The sequence below is a fragment of the Lissotriton helveticus genome, chromosome 5_1 (genome assembly GCF_964261635.1).
Source record: "Lissotriton helveticus chromosome 5_1, aLisHel1.1, whole genome shotgun sequence".
NCBI lineage: Eukaryota > Metazoa > Chordata > Amphibia > Caudata > Salamandridae > Lissotriton > Lissotriton helveticus.
The window spans coordinates 1,280,524,203-1,280,546,701 of NC_136065.1; the positions used below are offsets into that span (position 1 = coordinate 1,280,524,203).

General features: G+C 47.3%; 1 protein-coding gene across 2 annotated transcripts in view; it reads right to left on the reverse strand.

Moving 5' to 3' along the window:
- KDM5B (lysine demethylase 5B) overlaps positions 1-22,499 on the reverse strand; it is an 877,335-nt gene that overhangs the window by 344,617 nt on the left and 510,219 nt on the right. For both annotated transcript variants that reach the window (XM_078644101.1, XM_078644102.1), the window contains 3 exons: positions 20,318-20,468; positions 19,985-20,099; positions 4,342-4,697 (listed from right to left, as the gene is read on the reverse strand). In XM_078644101.1, coding sequence (XP_078500227.1) covers positions 4,342-4,697; positions 19,985-20,099; positions 20,318-20,468 — 622 coding nt within the window. The remainder of the gene's footprint in view (positions 1-4,341; positions 4,698-19,984; positions 20,100-20,317; positions 20,469-22,499) is intronic.

A 22,499-nucleotide genomic window follows, 5' to 3' on the forward strand; every position in this document is an offset into this window, starting at 1 on the left:
CCTTGGTACTACATGTATCTTTTACAAGGGACTTATGTGGGCCAGAGGTGCAACAATAGTGGAAACAATGGACAGTTTTGGGAAAGAACACAGCACTGGGAACCTGCTTAGCAGGAACCCAGTGCACATTCTGTCAAAGATGCATCAGTCAGTGTGAGAAAATGCCATCTTTCTTGCATTGGTATGCCCCCACTTTTTTTTGCTGTTGTGCTTTGACTGAGTGTGCCTTGGGCTCCTGCCAACCAGGTACCCAGGGCCTGTGTTCCTTCCCTAAAGCTGTACTGAAACAAAATCCAATTGGTATCTCTGGCCACCTGTCAGCCCCTAGTAGTAGGTACCCTAGGTACCCAGGGCATGGTGACCAGAGAAGACCCCTGAGGGCTGCAGCACTTACTGTGCCACCCTCAGGGGCCCTGTACCCTGGCACCCACCCACTGACTTTGCAGGCTGAGTGCCTAAGTACTGAACTAAACCAAGAGTCGACATGGCACACATCCCTGTGTGCCATGCCCACAGAACCCACTGCCCTGGCATACTTCAGTCATCCCTCTAGCTGGGTGCCCTATGCCAGAGGTGTGGGCACAGGTGCATGAGCCCTGTGCCCCTACAGTACCCAGGGAAATTCCTGGGCACTGTAAGTGCAGTGATGCCATTAAGAGTATATTGCGCTGGGAGGTTGTCATTACGAACTCCACAGCACCATAATGGCTACACTGAAGACCGACAAGTTTGGTACCAAACATCTCAGTACATTAAACATGCACTGATGCCAGTGTGGGATTTAATGTAAAATGCACCAGAGGGAATCTCAGAGATGCCCCCTAAAACCCTAACCTACAATCCACGTCTGGGCAGACTGGCTGCAAAGGCTGCCACCCAATAGAAATGTTGCTGGACCCCTGGGTGGAGAGCCCCCCACTCTCCTGGGCCTGTAACAATGCACATCCTGGGCGAGGTGCTGGGTCTCCTCCCCCAGGATGGGCAGGGGGAAGTTTTGAAGGCCTGTCGCCTCTGAGAGCATCTCCAGACCATTTTCTGTACCCAGCAACTGGCCCCCACCAGTTCTAACCCCCACAATGGCGGGAAGACTGGCTGGAAAAACTAAGTCAGGAAGGGGGGTGTGCCAGCCTGTGCCAACCCCACCCCTCAGGTGGGGGAGACGAGGCGAAGCATGACCCCGGGCTCCAGCCATCTTGTAGATGGGGAGCCCTGTCCAATCCCAGCTAGGCTCCTGCCCCCCTCCCACAGGAGAGGAGCAGGCTAGTGGGTGTACTCACCCCAGGGCAGTGACCCATTGGTCCCCTTCCTGTCCTACCTGTAATGCCAATTTAGTATTTAGGAGCTCCCTGAACCTTCCTTCCTCAGATCCCGATACGAAAAGAAGATCAAGGAGAAGACCCGCCGTGCAGCTGCTAACAGGACGACAACACCTGACTTGGCCCCAGCCCTACCGGCCTGTCGATCCTGGAACCTGCTCCTGCCTAAATCCCGGCGACTCCAGCGGACAGCAACCTTGGGACACCCAGAGGACCTGCCTGCCTTGACCCTCTTAAAGACTGGGACTCCCATCAGCAGAGTCTCTGCTGCAACAATCCACCTGGTGCCAACCAGGAAGCTCCGGACCAGCCCACTCTGCACCCGCCGAGCCCGGGCGGGGCCCAAACGAACCAAGACCACGAGGACATCCCCCCGGTGACTGGGACCAGAAGTCCCGTGCCCAAAGACCCTCCACGACGAACCAGCTGACGCCTGCAGACTCATAACCAGGGGCCACCACAACCGCTACCAGCCGAGGGTAAGCTTTTCCGACACCCAAAGACACCCCTGCACCCGGCGCCCTACAGCCCCCTGTGCCTCTCTTTGGGGTACCTACCTGTGCTCCAAGATCCCAACTTACCTCTCGAAGTGCTGGTCGCCCCTGGAGAGTCTCCGTCCCCGAGCCTGCAGCCTTTGTTCCTTTTTGACCTTTCCCATTGGATAACATTGAGCGCCCGACGGCTCAAAGGGCACCCTGCACCCAGCCGCCTGAGTCCCGCTGGCTCTCTCACCTTTGTCCTATCTTACTTCCCCCCTTGCCCTGAGCAAGTGACCAGGAGCCCAGCTCCCACAGCCGCGTGGCCTGCTAGCCAGCAGCCACCAACCGAAGGCCCCCTTTCCCTCATTGGATATCATTGGGCCTACCTACCTCAGCAACGGCCGGCCCTGCGCTGCGGAGGCTGAACCAACTGTATTTACCTGACCCTGGGGTACCCCTGAGTCTATGCCCAGAACCTTAACTTCACCAGCCAAGTACTCACCTGGAAACCGGTAACTCACTTACCTGCCATTGGATAACATTGACCCATTTTGACTCGAAAATGTTCTAAGTGTGAAGTTTTGAAACCTACAAATATTCATCTAAAATCAGCCGAAGTCCGAATTCCTAAGTACTCACCTGCAAGCAGGCGAAAAGCCAGTACTCTACCTTGCAGCCCAGTACTGAACCGCAAAAGTAATCCTTACCGGGTTTACTAGTAAACTGTATTTTCTCCATAGGAACCCATTGTCTGCCCACTTTTGAAAACTTGAAATATTCTTTAAAAATCGTTCGAACTACTGAAACACAATTATCTACCTGTTTTAAGTTTAGACCACAGTGTTGGCCCTAGAAGCCCAGTACTGGATTACAAAAGTAACGCAATCATACTTTACCTGCAACCTGAATTTTCTCCCATTGAATAACATTGCCAGATTGTCATTGAAAAGTTTCTAAGTGTCAACTTTTAAAACAGCTTTATATTCATGAAAATTCACCACAGTAACTAAATGTTTTTGCTAACTTGGTTTCAGCTTCGACCCCAGGACTGAATCGAAGGATCTAGTCCTGGGACTACTAAAGTAATCTGTACTGTAATCACCTGTACTTTTATGGTAACAATTCATTGAGCTCAATGCTGAAGTGTGTCTAGTCTTGTACCTATTGTGTTCATCAACTTTATTGCTTCATTGCCAAGTAATTACATGAGAGTTCTCATATCAAGCAAAGTATATTTTGATGCTTGCGGGTTCTAAAAATAAAACAACTATATCTGTGGATATAAAAACCATTCGCCTGGAGTTCAGTCTTTGAGTGTGTGAAATCCTTTGCTGACTAAGTGTGTACAACAAATGCTTTGCACTGCCCTCTGGTACTGCCTTACTGCTCGACCAAGCTACCACTTCTGAAAGTACGGTCAGTCCTGACTTTAACCACTTCGGCGCCGATGACGAGCTCAGCTCGTCATTAGTTGCGCCGCTCGCACGCTGATGACGAGCTGAGCTCGTCATGTAACGCGCGTTTTTAAAAAACGCCGCGTACAGCGGGAAAAGCCGCCGCGCGCATGCGGTTAACCTCTGTCATACCCTTTGGGGTTTGTGGACTCTATACACACTGTACTTCGTTATTGTCCAGTATATATAGAGCCACTTTCTCACAGTCGGGGAAAAGCGGGGGGTAACCACGCCAAAAGGGGTACTTTCCTACACTGGCTCTTCACCATCTTTTGCAAAATTGCTTTAGGAGGTTTTTGAGGATGCCTTTCGCCTCCCATTGTGTCCTATGATAGAGAGAGAATTGCAACTGAGTTGGCTACCAGCCAGTGGGTAGCCACTCCTACTGCCACCCAAAGCGGTAAAAACTACCCAACATCGAGTCAGTGCTCATGTTACACGAAGAGGAGGAGTTACACCACACCTTGTGACTTAAGAGAAAGCAACTTGCAAAGTACAAGCCCAAAACTAGATGGCAAAGCTATGGTAAGCGTGTGTATCTACAGCGATACATGCAGTGTGTGTGTGTGTAAGTTTGTTTTTAGGTGTCCCCACACGTAGGCAGGACTACTCTACTTTAATGTTTATCAGCGAGAATCAATCAGACAATGCTGATATTTTATTCAGAGAAAGTTAGAGGTAATTTTGTCTCCAATTTAAAGGAAATTTCCTGGCTTTTGCAAAATTCCAATTACATCTTGAAACATAAAATCTTTTTAGTGGTAAAGATGATCAAACTACACACGTAACCAGCTCAACCAAGCCCCCCACCACATGAACATGTTGTTCCAGTGTGCAAAAAGAGGGCACAGACTGTTTTCTGTAGAGAGGTGTATTTAAGACAACTTGCAGGTATTAATGCAGATTGGAGGCCCATACCCTGTGCTTTGACTTATCAGAAATTCATTTTGAGCACGAGAGACTAGGCGCTGCAGACAAGGTCAGCATATGGGGTGATACAATATTTCTCCCACTATTAGCACAGTCACATTCAACATTTGAGAGCATTGAGTACATTATATATTGACACTGACAGCAGTCAGAATTGTTTACCTGGCCTTGATGAGGCTTCGGGCCTTATCATCCCAGTGTTCAGACACTGTCAGCAGTTCTTGTAACCTCGCCATTGCTTTTTCCACTGTAACATGAGGAGCCAAACCAACTCCTAAGTCTATGAGTCGTCTCATATCATCCAAGGTCAGGGTGTTCGAATTGCTGCATGCCTGATTTACATTTTGTAACCATCGAACCTGCTCAAGCCTCTCGCGCAGCTCCCCGATCTGTGGAAGTTCTATATCAAACTCCAAGCCGACATCCAGTAGTTCTTGTAGCTCAGAGACATTGGGCATCTCCTCAGAGAGGAGTCTTTGGCTCTGTTGTAGGAAATCTTCAACTCTGGTCAGATGTTCCTAAAATCAAGAAATACATTTAGTAAGTGCAGATAGAGGTACATTCATATGATCAAGAAAAAAAAATACTACAAAGGAAATAATGGACTGATTATGAATCTTATTTTTCTTTTTACTTTTAAAACAAAAGGTTTTTTTTCTGCAACAATTAAGTTTCAGTGTAGAAATTCATCAGTCAGGCTTTACAGTTTTCCTTGATTTTAGGACCTTGAACAATTAACTTTTTTTGCGAACCCTGGGAGCCCTTACAACCACAAGGCAAATTGCATTATGGGAGATGTGTGAGAAAGTGAGTTCCTGTTGCAGTACCCCCCCACTTTTTGCCCGATACCTGATGCACTTTTCCTAGGTCAAATTAAACTGTAAGATCCTACCAAACGACAGGCACAATTCCATCTCGTGTCCTTCCTGCAACTTCCAACTTGATGTCCCTCAGCTCTGTCGACCCTTTTCCTCAGGCCGTAAGCCGGTACATACGTGGCTCCTCGGAAGCCTGAATTGTAGATCCCTTAGCAAACACAAAAGAAACATATATGACCTCTTGTCCGACAACTCACTAGATGCCCTATTTCTCACAGAGACGTGGCTACATGCCAGCTTAGACCCAGATATAGCTGAAGCCCTACCGTCTAACTATGCCATTGCCAGAACAGATCGAACCACTGGCATAGGGGGTGGCATAGCAGTCATCTTTAAAAAATCGTTGCAATGTACCTTGGAACCGGTTTCCCTAAACGCCTGTGAGATAGCCCTTTTTAAACTTCAACTCCACCCAAACTTCACCTTCACGGGTCTCCTGATTTATCGACCACCCGGACCCATTCAACCCTGGGCCACTAAACTCGTGGACTGGGTCGCCGCGGTTCGGGCAAACTATAGCTATTTGTCCATTATAGGAGACCTAAATATACATTTTGACGACCATCTGAACAAACCTGGCATAAACTTAATTCAAGATCTTGCTGCCATGAATCTCACTTTGTGGAATTCGGGAGCTACACACAAAGGAGGCCACCTTCTGGACCCAATTTTTTCCAGCTTTCCCCTGCCACTCTGCCATCCAGCCTTGCCCCTACACTGGTCAGATCACTTCCTTATTAATTTCAGCGTGTCTGACCATATGACTTCTAGTTCCTCCGGCAGGACAGGACAGTCCGGTAAAAGGAATTGGAAGAAACTGGACATTAATCACTTCATGTCCGTACTAGACTCTGTACCTCTGGATGAATTATTTGATACTGAGGACATGGAGACTGTAGCCACTAAGATCAACAAATGGCTACTAGGAGCCTTATACACCTGCCTTCCCTTGGCTCGCAAAAAATTCACAACTCTCCTGCGTTATGGTACAACGAGGAACTGAAGGCAGCGAAATCCAAGTGTAAACGCTTGGAACGCCTTTGGAGGACAGACTACTCCCCTGTAGCCTGCCTGACCTACCGAAACGAACTCAAGCTTTACCATAAAGCCTGCTCTACGGCCAGAGCCAATTACGTGGCGAAATCTGTCTCAGAAGCCACTAACTAATCCAAAACTCTGTTCAATCTCGTAAAAGAGTTAGCGGGCGCAAACACATCAGCCAAACCCCTTCCATTGAATAATGTCCAATGTGAAGAATTGGCGCAGGTCTTCACAAAGAAGATTGAGACCATCTACCAGGACATTGTAAAACAGCACCAGACTCAAGCAGAGACAGACCTGGACCACGATCCGAAGGGGGAGGCCATTTCCTCTGCGCTAAATCTGTCCTACGAGCCACTAATTTCCTGGCCCGAGATAAATGTTCAGGGTCTTCGAGACACCTTAGCGAAAGTGAAATCTGGCTCTCCCATTGACCCCCTCCCAATCTCCGTACTCAGACTCCTGGACACCCCACAACTCTCCGTCATCTGCCAAACTTTGAATCTATCCCTCTCCACAGCAAAGGTCCCAGCCATGTGGAAACATGCCATGGTGTCTCCCCTACTTAAGAAACCATCGGCAGACCCGAAAATCCTGGCCAACTTCCGCCCAATATCCCTCCTACCCGCTTTATCTAAAGTCTTGGAGAAACATGTCCATGGACATCTCGCCAGTTTCACGGAGTAAACAACATACTTCACCCCTCCCAATCTGGTTTCCGCCCTGGCTTTTCGACTGAGACGACACTGCTTGGAGTGATGGATAATCTTCGCCTCTTAGTCGACAGAGGTGACTCTGCTGCGCTGATTTTACTGGACCTCAGCGCAGCGTTCTACACCATCTCCCATAACATTTTGTTAAATTCGCGCTCTACTATGGGCATCAGGGGTAAAGCGCTGGACTGGATATCATCTTTCCTGACTCTCAGGACGTTTCAAATCACATCCAGTACCGCGGCCTCAAATGTCCATCGATACCCCTTTGGTGTCCCTCAGGGTTCGGTGCTGAGCCTCCTGCTTTTTAACCTATACGTAACCCCAGTTGCCCAGATCGCCGAAGCAGCAGGTCTAAACATGTTTACCTACGCCGACGATTCACAGATCGTATTCTCACTCTCCAATGGAGACCACGACTCCTCCTCCCTCCTGCAGTCTGGCCTCAGGAACATCGCCACCTGGATGAGTAAGAATATGCTCAAACTAAACGGTAGCAAAACTGAGGTTCTAATACTGGGCCCAAACCAAAATCTCTGGAACCCAAGACACTGGCCATCTGAAATGGCCTCCCTACCAATCCCGTCACAAAAAGTACGCAACTTAGGCATTATCATTGATAACCATGGAGCCCCAAGTCTCTAACCTGACATCCACCTGCTTCACCATCCTGAGGTGGCTCAGGAAAATCATTTGGATGCTACCCGACGACACTCAAAAGTCTGTGGTCAACGCATTAATCACCTCCCGTCTGGACTACAGAAATGTCCTCTACCTAGGGGCTTCAAAGCCAGTCATGCGACGCCTTCAACTGGTGCAGAACGCCGCAGCAAGACTGCTATGCAAGTGCCACAGAAGGGAACACATGTCCGGTCACCTTAAGGCACTCCACTGGCTACGTATTGAAAACAGGGTCAAATTCAAAACACTTAGCATTATGCACAGAATCAAATGGGGCACTGCCCCTAGATACCTACAAGCCCTCGTGCGAACCTACATGCCGGCTCGTTGCCTGAGATCCTCATCTCAAGGACTTTTCTGTGTACCCAAAGTACGCCTAGTGAGGATGGGGGGTAGATCTTTCTCCCTATTGGGCCCCAAGCTCTGGAATTCCCTCCCTCAGCACCTACGCCTGGAAACCCGCTATGTCCACTTCCGTAAAGCCATTAAGACCTGGCTTTTTAATCAGTAACTTGCTCCGGCCTCTCCCCAGAGTCTTTCGTTCTGTCCATGTGGTTAAATGTCTCTTAGCGCCGGGAAACCCTTTTTGGGTAGCTGTCGCGCTTTAAAAGCCAAATAAATAAATAAATAAATAGATAGGTGTGCCCTGGGTCTCTGCCAATCAGGCACCCAGGGCCTGTGTTTCTTCCCTAAAAACTATACTAAAGCCTAAACCCAATTGGCATCTCTGGCCACATATCTGCCCCTAGTAAATGGTACCCTATGTACCCAGGGCATTTAACCAGAGAAGACCCCTAAGGGCTGCAGCACTTATTGTGCCACCCTTAGAGGCCCTGTACCTTGACACCCACACACTGCCTTTGCAGGCTGACTGTCTAGGTGCAGAACTAAACAAAGTCGACATGGCACACATCCCTGTGTGCCATGCCCACAACCCCACTGCCCTGGCATACCTCAGCCACCCCTCTAGCTGGATGCCCTATGCCAGTGGTGTGGGCACGGGTGCATGAGCCCTGTGCCCCTACAGTACCCAGGGCCATTCCTGGGCATTGTAAGTACAGTGATGCGATTAAGAGTATATGGTGCTGGGAGGTTGTCACTACGAACTCCACAGCACCATAATGGCTACACTGATAAGTTTGATATCAAACTCCTCAGCTCATTAAACCCACACTGATGCCAGTGTGGGATTTGATGTAAAATGCACTACAGAGGGCATTTTAGAGATGCCCCCTGAAACCTAACCTACAATCCACGTCTGGGCTGAGTGGCTGCAGAGGCTGCCACACAGCAGACATGTTGCTGGACTCCTAGGTGGAGAGTCCCCGCTCTCCTGGGCCTACAACAATGCACATCCTGAGCGAGGTGCTATGTCTCCTCCCCCATGATGGAGCGGGGGAAGCTTCAAAGGCATGCCGCCTCTGAGAGCTTCTCCAGACCATTTGCTGTACCCTGCAACTGGCCCCCACCCGTTCTACCCTCACTCTGGCGGGAAGACTGGTGGGAAAAACTACGTCAGGAAGGGGGGTGTGCCAACCTTTTCCAACTCCACACCTGAGGTGGAGGAGGCGAGGTGAAGCACGACCCCGGGCTCCGGCCATCTTGTAGACGGGGAGCCCTGCCCAATCCCAGCTAGGCCCCTGCCCCCCTCCCACAGGAGAGGAGCAGGCTAGGGGGTGTACTCACCCCAGGACAGGGAACCATTGGTCCCTGCCCTTGCCCTACCTGTAACGCCCCTAAATTTAGTATTTCGGGGCTCCTTGAACCTTCCTTCCTCAGATCCAGATACCGAAACAAGAAAGAAGAACAAGAAACAAGAAGAAGACCTGCCGTCCAGCTGCTAAGAGGAGGAAGACACCAACTGATTTGGCCCCAGCCCTACTGGCCTGTCGACCCTCGAACATGCTCCTGCTAAACCCCGGCTTCTCCAGTGGTCAGCAACCTCAAAAACCCGGAGGACCTGACTGCCTTGTGACTGACTACCTGGGTCTCCCACGAGCAGTGGTATTGCTCAAAGCAAGTAACAAGCCCTGGCATCAACCCGGAACCGCGAACCCTGCACACACTGCACCCGCCAAGCCTGGCCTGTGCTGGAGTGAACCAAGACCCTGAGGACATCCCCCCCCCGGCGATTCTGACTCAGAATCCAGTGCCCAAGGACCCTCCTCGACGACCCAGACGACGCCTGCAGCCTCAGGACAAAGGACCCCTCCGACCGCGACCAGCAGGGGGTAAGATTTCCCGACCTCAAAAGATACCCCTGCACCCGGCGCCCCACCGCCCCCTGTGCTCAACTCCTGGGTGCCTACCTATCCCCAACTTACCCATCGAAGTGTTGGTCGCTCCTGAAGATCCACCGTCCCGAGCCTGCAGCCCTTGTTCCCTTTTCAAGATCCTCATTGGATAACATTGAACGCCCGACGGCTCAAAAGCACCCTGCACCCAGCCGCCCGAGTGCCCCTGGCAGTGCAACCTGTATCCTATTCTACTTCCCCATTTGCCCTGAGCAAGTGACCAGGAGCCCAGCTCCCACAGCAGCGTGGCCTGCTAGCCAGCAGCCACCAACCGAAGGCCCCCTGCCTCTCATTGGATAACATTGGGCCTAACTACCTCTGCACCCAGCTGCCCCTGTGCTAATCGAAGTGTGAAGTTTTGAAACTTTAAAATATTCATCTAAAATCAGCCGAATAACGAATTTCGAATTACTCACCTGGGATCAGGAGAGAAGCCAGTACTGCACCTTGTAGCCCAGTACTGAACCACAAAAGTAATCACAACCGTGTCTGCTAGTAATCTAAATATCTGCCATAGGAAACCATTGACTGTTTTTCTATGAAATTTCTTCTAAGTGTGAAGTTTTAAAAACTGAAAATATTCATATAAAATCAGCCGAATTCCGAAATACTCACCCGTGATCAGGGTGAGTACCTTTCAGCCCAATACTGACCCGCAAAAGTAATCCGTACCGGGTTTCCTAGTAACCTGTATTTTCTCCATAGGAACCCATTGTCTGCTTTTCTATGAAATTTCTTCTGTCTACTTTTGAAAACTTGAAATATTCTTTAAAAATCATACGAAATACTGAAACGCAATTACCTACTTGTTTCAAGTTAAGACCCCAGTGCTGGCCCCAGGAGCCCAGTACTTGATTACAAAAGTAACGAGATCGTACTTAACCTGCAACCTGAATTTTCTCACATTGGATAACATTGCCAGATTCCGGTTGAAAATTTTAGTGTGGACTTTTAAAATAGCTTTATATTTCTGAAAAACCACTGCAATACCTAAAAGGAATATGCTACTTACCAGTATGCATCAGTTCTTGGCATGTAGGGCTGCGGACATTCATATCTGTGCATAGATCGCCGCCTAGTATTGGGTCCGGATGCATGCACATTGTTGTCCTGGAAGAGTCTTCGAAGTATCACGAGATAGGTGGCTCCTCCCTTGGACTACAGTGCGCATTGGCATCCTCTCCATCCTCCGATTGTTTTTCGCCATTGTGGCAGAGATGGAGTATAGTACAGTAGGAGATGTCCATGCAAAGAGTGAATGCTACAACTGCGACAGGCACCGGGGAGGTGGGTGGGCGATATGTCAGCAGCCCTACATGCCAAGAACAGATGCATACTGGTAAGTAGCATATTCCGTTCGAGGCATGTGGGCTGCTGAATTCATATCTGTGCATAGAATGTATAGCAGTATCTCCCTTAACGGTGGTTGCCCGTGCCAGCTGCAGCAGTCTGAAAAAGAGTTTTGAGAACAGCCTGACCTACAGCAGCTTGCTGTTTGGAATGTACATTTACACAATAGTGTTTGGTAAATGTATGTATGGTTGACCATGTGGCTGCTCTACAAATTTCGTGTAAAGAAATATTTCCTAGGAAAGCCATGGATGCCCCTAGTTTGCGTGTAGAATGCGCCCTAGGAGGAACTGTTAAGGTGCTTTTTGCTTTTAAATAACATATCTGAATGCACTTAACGATCCATCTGGCTATGCCTGATTTTGAAATAGGGTTACCTTTGTGTTGCGGTGAGAAAGCAACAAACTGTTTTGTCTTTCGAAATGCCTTAGTTCTATCTATATAGTATTGCAGAGCTCTCTTGACATCTAGAGTATGCAAGGCCCTTTCAGCTACTGTCTCCGGATTTTGAAAGAACACCGGAAGGTCTATTGTTTGATTTATATGAAAATGGGATACCACTTTTGGCATGAATTTAGGGTTTGTTCTGAGAACTACTCTATTTGCATGTACTTGAATGAATGGCTCTTGAATAGTTAGGGCTTGCAGCTCACTAACTCTCCTAAGTAAAGTAATGGCAATAAGGAAAGCCACCTTCCAAGTAAGAAACTGTATCTCATGTAGTGGCTCAAAAGGTGGTCCCATAAGTCTGGTTAAAACGATGTTTAGATTCCAGACTGGTGAAGGTGGGTGTGTTGGAGGAATTACTCGTTTAAGTCCTTCCATAAATGCTTTAATTGCTGGCACTCTAAACAGTGAAAGGTGTTGCCTGTTTTGAAGATATGATGCTAGCGCGGCTAAATGTATCCTGATGAACGAGTAGGCTAAATTGCAACGTTGTAGGTGCAAGAGATAGCAAATGATGTTCTGTGTAGAACCATCTAATGGGTTTATATCGTTGTTACGGCAGTAGATGACGAAACGTTTCCACTTTGCTGCATAACATGCCCTGGTAGTGGGTTTTCTTGCTTCTTTGATCATATTCATGCAGTCTGGAAGCAAGTTCAGGTATCCAAACTCTAGGATTTCAGGAACCAGATCGCCAGGTTCATTTGTTGCGGATCTGGGTGTTGGATTTCTCCATGGCTCTGAGTTAAAAGACTGGGTGTGAGTCGCAGTCTTTGATGAGGCACCACTGACCGTTCTAGGAACGTTGTGTACCATGGTTGCCTTGCCCATGTGGGAGCAACTAGGATTAGCGCCAGCGAGTGTTGGCGCATTTTGCGTGCCACTAGCGGTATAAATGGAGCTGGGGGAAAAGCGTACGCAAATTTGCCTGACCAGTTCATCCATATCGCATTGCCCTGCGACTGTGGATGTGGGAACCTGGCGGCAAAGTATTGGCATTTTGCGTTTTCGCATCCTGCAAACAGATCTATCTCCGGTTGTCCCCACTGCCGGAAGAATGGTTCGAGCACATTGGGGTGAATCTCCCATTCGTGCATCTGTTGACTGTACCTGCTGAGCAGGTCGGCTACTTGATTGTCCTTGCCTGGGAGGTGTTCTGCCATGAGGAACATGTTCCTTTGAATGGCCCATTTCCACACACTTTGAGCTAGATGCGATAGCTGTGGGGAATGTGTTCCTCCCTGTTTTTGAATATAACCCATAGCTGTCATGTTGTCCGTCCGGATCAACACAGTCTTGTTGCATAAGTGTTTTTTGAACGCTTTTAGTGCTAGAAAAACCGCCATCAACTCTAGTAGATTGATGTGCATCTTCTTTTGTTGTATGGTCCATAGACCCTGGACTGTGTAATGCAGGACATGGCTCCCCAGCCTAGCAGGGATGCGTCCGCCGTCATCACTATTTGTGGGACAGGCTCCGGGAACAGCCGTCCTTTGCAAAGGTTTTGTGGATTCCACCAATGCAGAGAGTTGTATGCCCGACTGGTCAACACATTTTATTTGTCCCTGAGCCTGGTTCCACTGCCGTGCTAGGCACTCCTGTAGCGGACGCATGTGTAGTCTGGCATGAGAGACTATGAATATGCACGAGGCCATCATGCATTAGTTGCTTAAACTCTCGAGCTGGCAATGAGTGTTGTGGTTTGAATCTTTGGATTAATGTTTGCATTCCGTTGATCCGTGCTGTGTTTGGATATGCCTTTGCTGCTAGTGTATTTACTGTCGCTCCCAGGTACTGTTGGGCGTTTGCAGGTGTGACTTTGGGTAGTTTAGCGAGAAGCCTAGACTGTGCAGGAGATGAATGGTCTTTGACGTGTGGCTGGCACATTGCTGGGCCGATGGCGCCTGTATCAGCCAATCATCCAGATATGGGTACACATGAATGTGTTGTCTCCTGAGATGCGCCGCCACTGTCGCTAGGCATTTGGTGAACACCCGTGGAGCTGTTGTTACACCGAATGGTAGGACTTTGAACTGGTAGTGTCCTTGAATAGTAAACCTGAGATACTTTCTGTGAGCAGGGTGTATTGGTATATGAAAGTATGCGTCTTTGAGGCCTAGAGTTGCTAGGAAGTCTCCCTGTCGCAGCAGTGGTAAGACTTGTTGCAGAGTGAGCATGTGAAAATGCTCTGATAAAATGTACTGGTTGAGGGGCCTGAGGTCCAATATTGGTCTGAGAGAACCGTCCTTTTTGGGAATGAGGAAGTATAGGGAGTATACTCCTGTTCCTTGATGTTTGAATGGGACTGGTTCTATGGCCCCTTTTTGCAGCATACTCTTGCTGCAATAACGTGATATGTTCCTTTGACATTGGACGGTGTAGGGGTGGTATGTTGGGTGGTGTTGATGTGAGTTCTAGGCAATAGCCATGTTGGATAATTTGCCTGACCCACTTGTCTGTAGTGATGTTTAGCCAGACTGGTAGGAACTGTTGCAGTCTTCCCCCGACCGGTGTTGTATGGTCTGGGGGTAGTGCCAAGAAGTCACTGTTTGGTGTTAGTGGAGGATCTATTGGCATTGCCTCCACGACCTCTGCCCTTGTTATTATTTCCTCGGTATCCACCCCTGTTTGTGTTTTTATTGTATGTGGATTGTGTATTAGTCTTGTATGTGGAGGATTGCTGCGATGTGTTACCTTGCACTCCTCCTCTATAGTTGGAGCGACGAAAGGAGCCTCTGTGTTGTTGGGACTGAAGAGCTCCCATTGACTTTGCAGTCTCGGTGTCCTTTTTCATTTTGTCCAGAATTGAGTCAACTGCTGGACCAAACAAAAAATCAGGGTTTATTGGCTGGTTAAGAATTGTGGCCTGGACTTCAGTTTTAAATCCAGATATGCGAAGCCATGCGTGTCTCCTAAGCAGTACGCTTGTGTTGATAGATCTGGCAGCTGTATCTGCCGCGTCTAGAGCACACTTAATGGAGGCATTGGTGATGAGCTTTCCCTCCTGTAGAAGTTAATCTGCCTGCTCCTTGAAAGGCTCAGGTAAGTGTTGGAGAAGTTCTTCTAAACTGTCATAGTGCCCTCTGTCATATCTAGCCAGCAAGGCTTGAGTATTGGCTAATGTCCATGAGTTTGCTGCTTGAGCAGCTACTCTCTTGTCTGATGCTTCTAAAATCTTGGACTCCTTATCAGGAGGAGGAGCCTCTCCAGTAGTTTGGCAATTAGCACGCTTTCGTGCGTTGGATACCACCAATGAGTCTAAAGGCAGTTGTCCCCTGATGTAAGTAGGGTCTACTGGTGCAGCCCTGTACTTCTTCTCAATTCTAGGGTTGATGACACGTGCCCTAGCAGTGTCTTTGAATATGTCATTTGCGTGCTTGAGGACCCCTTTTAACATTGGAAGTGTTTTGACACTTTTTTCTGATTTTGCAAGCGTATCAAACAGAAAATCTTCCTCTATAGCATCTGAATGCATATCTACATTATGGTAGAGTGCTGCTCTGTCTATTAATGAGTTGAAAGCCACTGTGTCTTCTGTAGGTGATGGATTAGCTGGGTATACATTTGTGTCTGTAATGGGTTGAGCCCCATCAGTGTCTGGGTCATCCCCCCCCATGGCTGTGAGTTGGGGTCTACATATGGGTTTTGTGGATATCCAAAATTCACATCTGCGTCCTGATCTACATCTGGGTTGTAGTCAGAGCGTGCAGGTGAGTATGGTGCATATGGAGTAGTAGGCATAGCTGGAGAGATAGGTTGGAAAAGAATAGGAGAGGTTGCACAGTCTCTTTTCTTTTTGAGTGGTATTTTAGAAAAGTCTTCAGCAGGCACTGGTCTTTTCTTCCTTGTATAAACAGTCACTTTCCCAGTATTTGGGTCAATATATAGTTTGGACTGATCTTCTGTAGAGGGGTCTGGATGGATGATCTCCTCTTCCACAGTCTTTTGCCTTGGCGCCGTTGTTTTAGGTTTGACCTTTTTCGGTTCGATGCCTTTAGTCGGGTCGACCGTTTTTGGTGCCTGGACCTGCTTTTGCGGCTTTAGTGTCTGTCCGACAGGTTTTGTCGGTGCGACGTCTTTTACAGGTTGCACCACTTTTCGGACCGAATGGTTTTGTCGGTTCGATAACCTTTGTTGGGTGTCCTGACTTGTTCGGCTGTAGAGGTGCCCTCGGAGCCTGCGTCTTTGGCTCGATGGGCTTCGGTTCGACCGCTCCTTTCGGTTTCGTTTTCGGTTCGACGACCGCCCTGGGCGTAGCCCTTTTCCCTTCGAAGACAGCCTTTTGTCCCTTTTCGGCACTCAAACTTGAGTTCGAGTCGACGGCCCTTGGTTTCCAAGGTTTATATGGAACGCTGGCCTTCCGCTCGGCGCCCTTTGTGTTTAACACCTTCGGTTCGACGACGTTCGGTCCGAAGACTGTCGTGTCGATGACTTTCGGTTTCGATTGAACCGGCCTTGGATTACGTGTCTCAGTAGGCTCTTTTTGTATATTCTTAGCCAGGCGGTATTGCGGGGCTATAGAACCAGTATTTAGATCTTGGCTAAGGCCTGTTGGCGATGCCTCGACCCGAGTCTCTGATATTGGTGTAGTGTCTGTGTGGGGCGGTGTACTCAGGGTCCGCCCCCCGTTGTCATCGGAGTCGTCTTCGACAGCTACGATGTCTTGGTCGTATTCTTCGACCTCGACGATTTGTTCTTCCTTGACGATATAATATTCAGAGTCGTGCTCGGAGTATTGATCTTCCTCTTGATCCGAGTCTTCGGCGTCAAGTAGTTCTTCCTTATCGTCGAAGATATTCTCGAGCTCCGGTGCCGACCTCTGCATTTCTTGCCTTGCCGCCCGCCGAATCGTCTTTTTGGACCGGAACTGGGCACAAGCTAGGCAATTATCTTCATTATGATCTGGTGATAAACATTTGTTGCACACAGGATGCTTATCTGTATGCGGGAATTTTGAGTTGCACTGCGGGCAATATTTGAATGGACTTCGTTCCATCGACAGTCGGTCCACGTGGCGTCGAGAAGGCCTAGCGGCCCGATTCGATGACCGGAGTGCAGGTAAATTGTGAAGAAAGCTTTTCGGTACCGATCGAAAACAATACCGACTAATCCGAAGGCCTTTTTGAAAAGTTTATTTCGATTCCGAACTTGGAGTGCTGGAAAGTGCATCCGAACCCAATGGCATAAAAAAACAATCTGAGGATGGAGAGGATGCCCATGTGCACTGTAGTCCAAGGGAGGAGCCACCTATCTCGTGATACTTCAAAGACTCTTCCAGGACAACAATGTGCAATCATCCGGACCCAACACTAGGCGGCGGTCTATGCACAGATATGAATTCAGCAGCCCACATGCCTCGAACCGTTTTTACCAAATTGTTTTCAGCTTAGACCCCAGGACTGACTCTAGGATCCAGTCATGGAACTACCAAAGTAATCTACAAAGTAATCCACTGTGTTTAAATAGGAAAATCCATTGAGCTCAATGCTAAATTGTGTTCAGAATTGTGTTGCCTACTGCAACCCCTGTACCTATTGTGTTTACAAAGTGTGTTGCCTTTCTGCAAAGTACTCATCTGAGACCTCTCATATTGAGACCAGTATATTTTGATACCTGTTGGTTATAGAAAATAAGACATCTATATACTTCATATAAAAACAATTGGCCTGGAGTTCAGTCTTTGAGTGTTTGAAACCTTTTGCTGACTGAGTGTGTACAACAAATGCTTTACACAGTCCTCTGGTACTGCCTTACTGCTCGACCAAGTTACCACTTTAGAGAGTAAGGTCACACTTGGCTTTAAACTCTGTTATACCTCGGGGGATTGTGAACTCTATACACACTGTACCTTATTCTGGTCCAGTAAATATAGAGCCACTTTCTCACACTTGCTCTTATATTGATAAGGTAAATGTTGAAATAGACTTTCTAGTTAGTCATGGTGAGAGCTATCATACCTAGCAAGTAATGCGTTAGTGTTGACTATTCACCAGTTATTAGCAGCTTGGGCAGCTATTTGTTTGCCAGAAGCATCTAATAATTTGAACTCCTTGTCTGGAGGTGGCGCGTCACTGGAGGTTTGAGAGTTGGCACGTTTTCTAGAGTTAATTACCACTAGGGAATCTAAAGGGAGCTGACCTTTGACGTAGGGCTTATATTTGTTGTCAATCCTGGGATTTAGGATTCTAGTGCTAACAGGGTCATTGAATATGTCAGGGGCATGTTTAATGACACCTTTCAACATTGGCAGTGTTTGTAGTCTTTAGTGACTGTTCAAAGGTATCTAGTAGAAAATCCTCCTCTGCAAGGTCTGAATGCATTGGGACACCATGGTATTGAGCTGCCTGATTTACAAGCTGGGTAAAACCAATATTGTCATCTGGCTTTGTTGGATATGCATGAGGATTAGGGAGGTCCGGAGGACCTATTGGGTCATCATAATCGTCCCAATCATCCTGTGGTACGTCTATCATTATCAAGGTCATCAAAAGGGTCAGTGTTGTGTCCCCATCCCCTAAATCATCATCACCAGTGGTAGTGGTGAGTTTGGTGGAAGTATATGAGAATGTGGAGGAGAGCTAGGCTTAGAAGGAAAACAGGAGAAGAGGGTTGAGAAGGTGAAGTAGCACAGTCGTTCTTTACAGGCACTGCAGGAATACCTGGGGGGTCCAATTTCCTTTTGTTGTGTGGAACAGTAGACACATGTCATGTTTTAGGGTCTATATGGAGTATTTTTTGTTTTGGATCGATAGGATCCGGTCGAAAAAGTTCTTCCTCTTCTGTAGGTACTTTCGGTGCCGATTTTTTCGGGTCCGATCGAGGTTTGGATTTCTGCTACAGAGCCTTGGAGGATGTTTGAGTCCTTCGGCTTCGATGTGGAGGCGGAAATCTTTTTTGGTTCCGAATGTTTCGGTTTCGGATCCGATGCCTTTTCCTTCGGCTTGGGAGTGGTCGGTGCAGAGGTCTTTTTGGGAGTAGGTTGCGCTCCATGCAGCGGTGCCGAAGGCGTCTGTGGGATGGTGACATGCGGCTTGCTCTGTCCCAAGCTACCGAAAGGCTTTTATCTTCGGAGCCGAGGGCGGGGCTTTGAAACTTATTTTTGGTCGCAACTGGGGCCTGCAGGCGAAGTTTTGACCAGGGCCTTCTTTTTGGAGGTGGGCTTTGGGCAGGGGCATTTGTACTCACTCGTTGACCTGGAGTGATGGGATGGTCTGAGTCGGAGTCGTCTGCTTCGGACACGATTTGCAGATCCTCAGATTCCTCTTCTGGAACATCAGGGCCTTCATCGAAGATGTCCACCGGTGCCAGAGCTGCTCACTGAGTCATGATGCGTCGTCGGGCCCGGCGATCACGGATGGTCTTTTAAGACCTAAAGTGGCGAAGGCCTGGCAATTATTCTCATTGTGCTCCGGCGAGAGACACAGGTTACAGACCTTGTGGTGGTCACTGTGTGGGAATTTTCCTCCACACTGAGCATTTTTTAAATGGCGTCCTTTCCATAAGCCGTAGGCCCGAACAGCGTCGATAGGCCCAGCGGCCCGTGTTGTTGACCGGAATAGAGTATTTGAGGAGCGCGTCGAAAATCATGTGATCAAAATCAATACCGTAGAGTCCAAATTGGTTTTGCGCGTCGAAAAGGTTTGGAGAATATGGTGCAGAAGTTACATCTGGACCCGATGGCGGAAAAAAACAATCTGAAGATGGAGTCAATGCCCATGCGCACTATCGTGCAAGGGAGGAGTCACCTATCTCGTGACCAAGACAACAACAGGGTGCAAGCATCCGAGCCCAACACCAGATGGTGATTCTGCAAAGTGTACTATCTGCAGGTCATATGCCTCGAACACAATTTAAAATGAATCACACTGGGAGCATTGAGGGCTTAGCATTGGCATCACAGTGAGTTGTGCAGACTCTTCATAGGGTGGACAGAAAACGATTTGTGTAGATGTTTTTCCGAACTATACATGGCACAATAAGGTGTTATCATACGGATCTACAAAATGTTCCATGCTGAACAAGTCTTTTAGCAGCTAAGGTGGCATATACCTTCCATTGGTGTCACCACACATGTGGTATCGGAACTGTTAAGCTTGAAGTGATTATGGGTTGACTCTATAAAACTGCAACAACAATATGAGGAGATTCTGATAACACCTATGAGCATATAAAAAAGCCTGGGACAACAGGTAAGGCTTATGTTAACAGTATTTTAAATTAATTTGTTGTCATGGCAACCAGGTTTTTTATTTTATAACCACTACTGGAAGACTTTAATTTGCATGATGGATTGTGAGGCCTTGTGGTCTTGAAAGTTAAGCGCATTGAGGAAAAGATCCTCTTAAAAGTAAAAACACAGAGTCAATAGTCAACCCCAATTTCCAAATTAAAATGACAATACCTTAAGCAATGGAGTCTGACTGATGACACATGGGAGGGCATAAAGCTGTTTCACAAAACTCCGCAGCTCATTCAGAGTTAAAAGGTTTTGAGATTTACCACCACCCGATCGATACCTAAAAAGAAATGAAAAACTTAGCAAGAACATTGGCAGGCCAACCACAAACTGGGAGCTTGTAAAAGTCTGCACTGGTCAAATGATTATTAAACCTTCAAGGGAAGAAACAATAACTATCACATTTTTTTAAACCTATGGAATTAGCTGCTGCGTAACAGTCAGACAATTCAACAATTTCACCATGAGGCTGGAAAACAAACTGAAAAAGAATGTTACCTGGTCTGCCTTTTGCCTTTTAGAAGCAGTTGCGCCAATGATGCACATTTGTCTGCATCCTGGGTAACTAAACGCAGACGGCGTAAAAGGTCGTTGTCAGGAAAATGCTTGATTTCCGATTCTTCTATTAAGTCCTTGAAAGCAGAAAGATCTAGTAGAAGAAAAAAAAATTATGTAATTTTCTAAATGTGTGTTTAGTACACTGAGTGAAGGCAGCCAACTAAAATCACTTTTCTTCTTACTCTCGGAGGAAGATTTGCAGTTCCATGTCAGTCGGTGTTTACAAGGAAGAACCCTTTGGGCAAATACATTATTAAATAAATGAATGAATGAAAAGGATACTTACCATGAAGTTTAAAGAATTTTCTAGATTCACATCTGTGCATTATTTCATCTAGTGGTCGGGTCCAGAATTGTATTTTAGTCCTATTTCTTTTTTTTTGCCTAGGCATCATTGACCATTTGGTGCCATTTGCATCCTTCTATGACATCTTGAAGGTAAGAGATGAACAGCTGTTCTTCCTGGGGATCGTATTCCCCCCCAGAAAGAACTGCTCATGACATTAGATATTGAATCATTGTACACGAATATCCCGCAGAAGGAAAGAAAGTCCTAAACTTTTGCCCAGCGCCAATGCCAGTACCAACTGAATTCATTACAGATTTACTGGAAATTGCCTTATCCATGAACTATTTAAAGTTTAACACTAACTACTACCAGCAGTGTTCTGGTACACCAATGGGAGCGATTTTTGCGCCAAATCTGGCGAATCTGTTTGTGGGCGATCTGGAGAAAATATTAATCACAGATGTAACCAATCCTTTCTACAACACCATCAAGTGCTGGAAGTGCTATATTGATAAAATGTTTATGATATGGGTTGGTACTGCTACCAGTCTGAAAATGTTCATCTCGTACCTTAATGACGGTCAATCCGCTTTGCCCTTTACCTATAATATAGACAGAGCATTCCATTTCTTAAAATACAGAATCGCAATAACCAGCTAATTGCTAATCTCTACTGGAAACCAACAGAACGGAATACTCTTTTGGAGTACAGAATAACAAGTTACTTACCTTCGGTAACGCTTTTTCTGGTGGATACATTATCTGCCTGTGGATTCCTCACCTTGTGAGTATCCACTGGCAGATGTATCCATCAGAAGCTTCCACCAGAGAGCACTGAAGGACGGGTTACCATGTGGACAGTTCCTACGACTCCAAAGGAATTGCATGGAGAAAGAAGACCGTCAAGGAAGCTAATATTCAGAGTAATAGACTACGAGAACGAGGTTACCTGAAAAGACTAATGAAGACGTCCATGAAGAGGGCATGGTTTAGCGGACTTGAGGAATTACTAGTGAGCAGACAAAGCGCAAGAAAAAAGAAACGTATGCGTCCCCACCTTTTGCCCGCTGAGTACCCAAGTAGTCAAATTCATCAAAAGACATTGGCCCACACTTAACACACAACTCATGCCAGGAGATACCGCTGTTCTCCTACAGGAAGGCTAGAAACATCAAAGACCATCTGGTGCTTTCGGATACCAGTACTCTGAAACCTATTACAACTACCAACGAGGTCTGGTCTCTACCTCATGTCATTGGTCAGTTCCGATGTGAGGTTGTATAGCTTGCTAATATACCTCAAAGACAAAAGTCTTCCACCATGGTAATGTTAGATGGAATCTAAATGACCTAAAAAACTGTGTCACCACTAACGTAATTTTCTGCATTTGGTACCCCTGTGAACTCATTTACATAGGTCAGACCACCCAACCAGTCAAGACTCTGATTGGCCAGCACCGTAGCAGGATACGTTGCCAGGTAGAAACGCTCCCTTGGTACAGCACTAAAAGGACAAATCACACTCAGCAGAGGATATTCATTGGCAAGTTATTGAGAAAGCCAGACCACCACCCAGGGGTGGTAACATCTTTTCACTCTGCAATTTTTGTAATGTAAATGGATTAAGAAATTTGACTCAATCAGGAGAGGATTGAATAGTCTGGAAGAGAGGCTGAAATTCATAAGCCTAAACTGACGATTATACCTCAGTAACTACATAGCCTCCGTCTGCTATTAGACATTCTCACCCTCCATCTGTCTCAGCCACTGGAGTATGTTCTACATGTTTGCATTAGTTTTCAGCCATTCTACATTGACACCCACATATTACCCC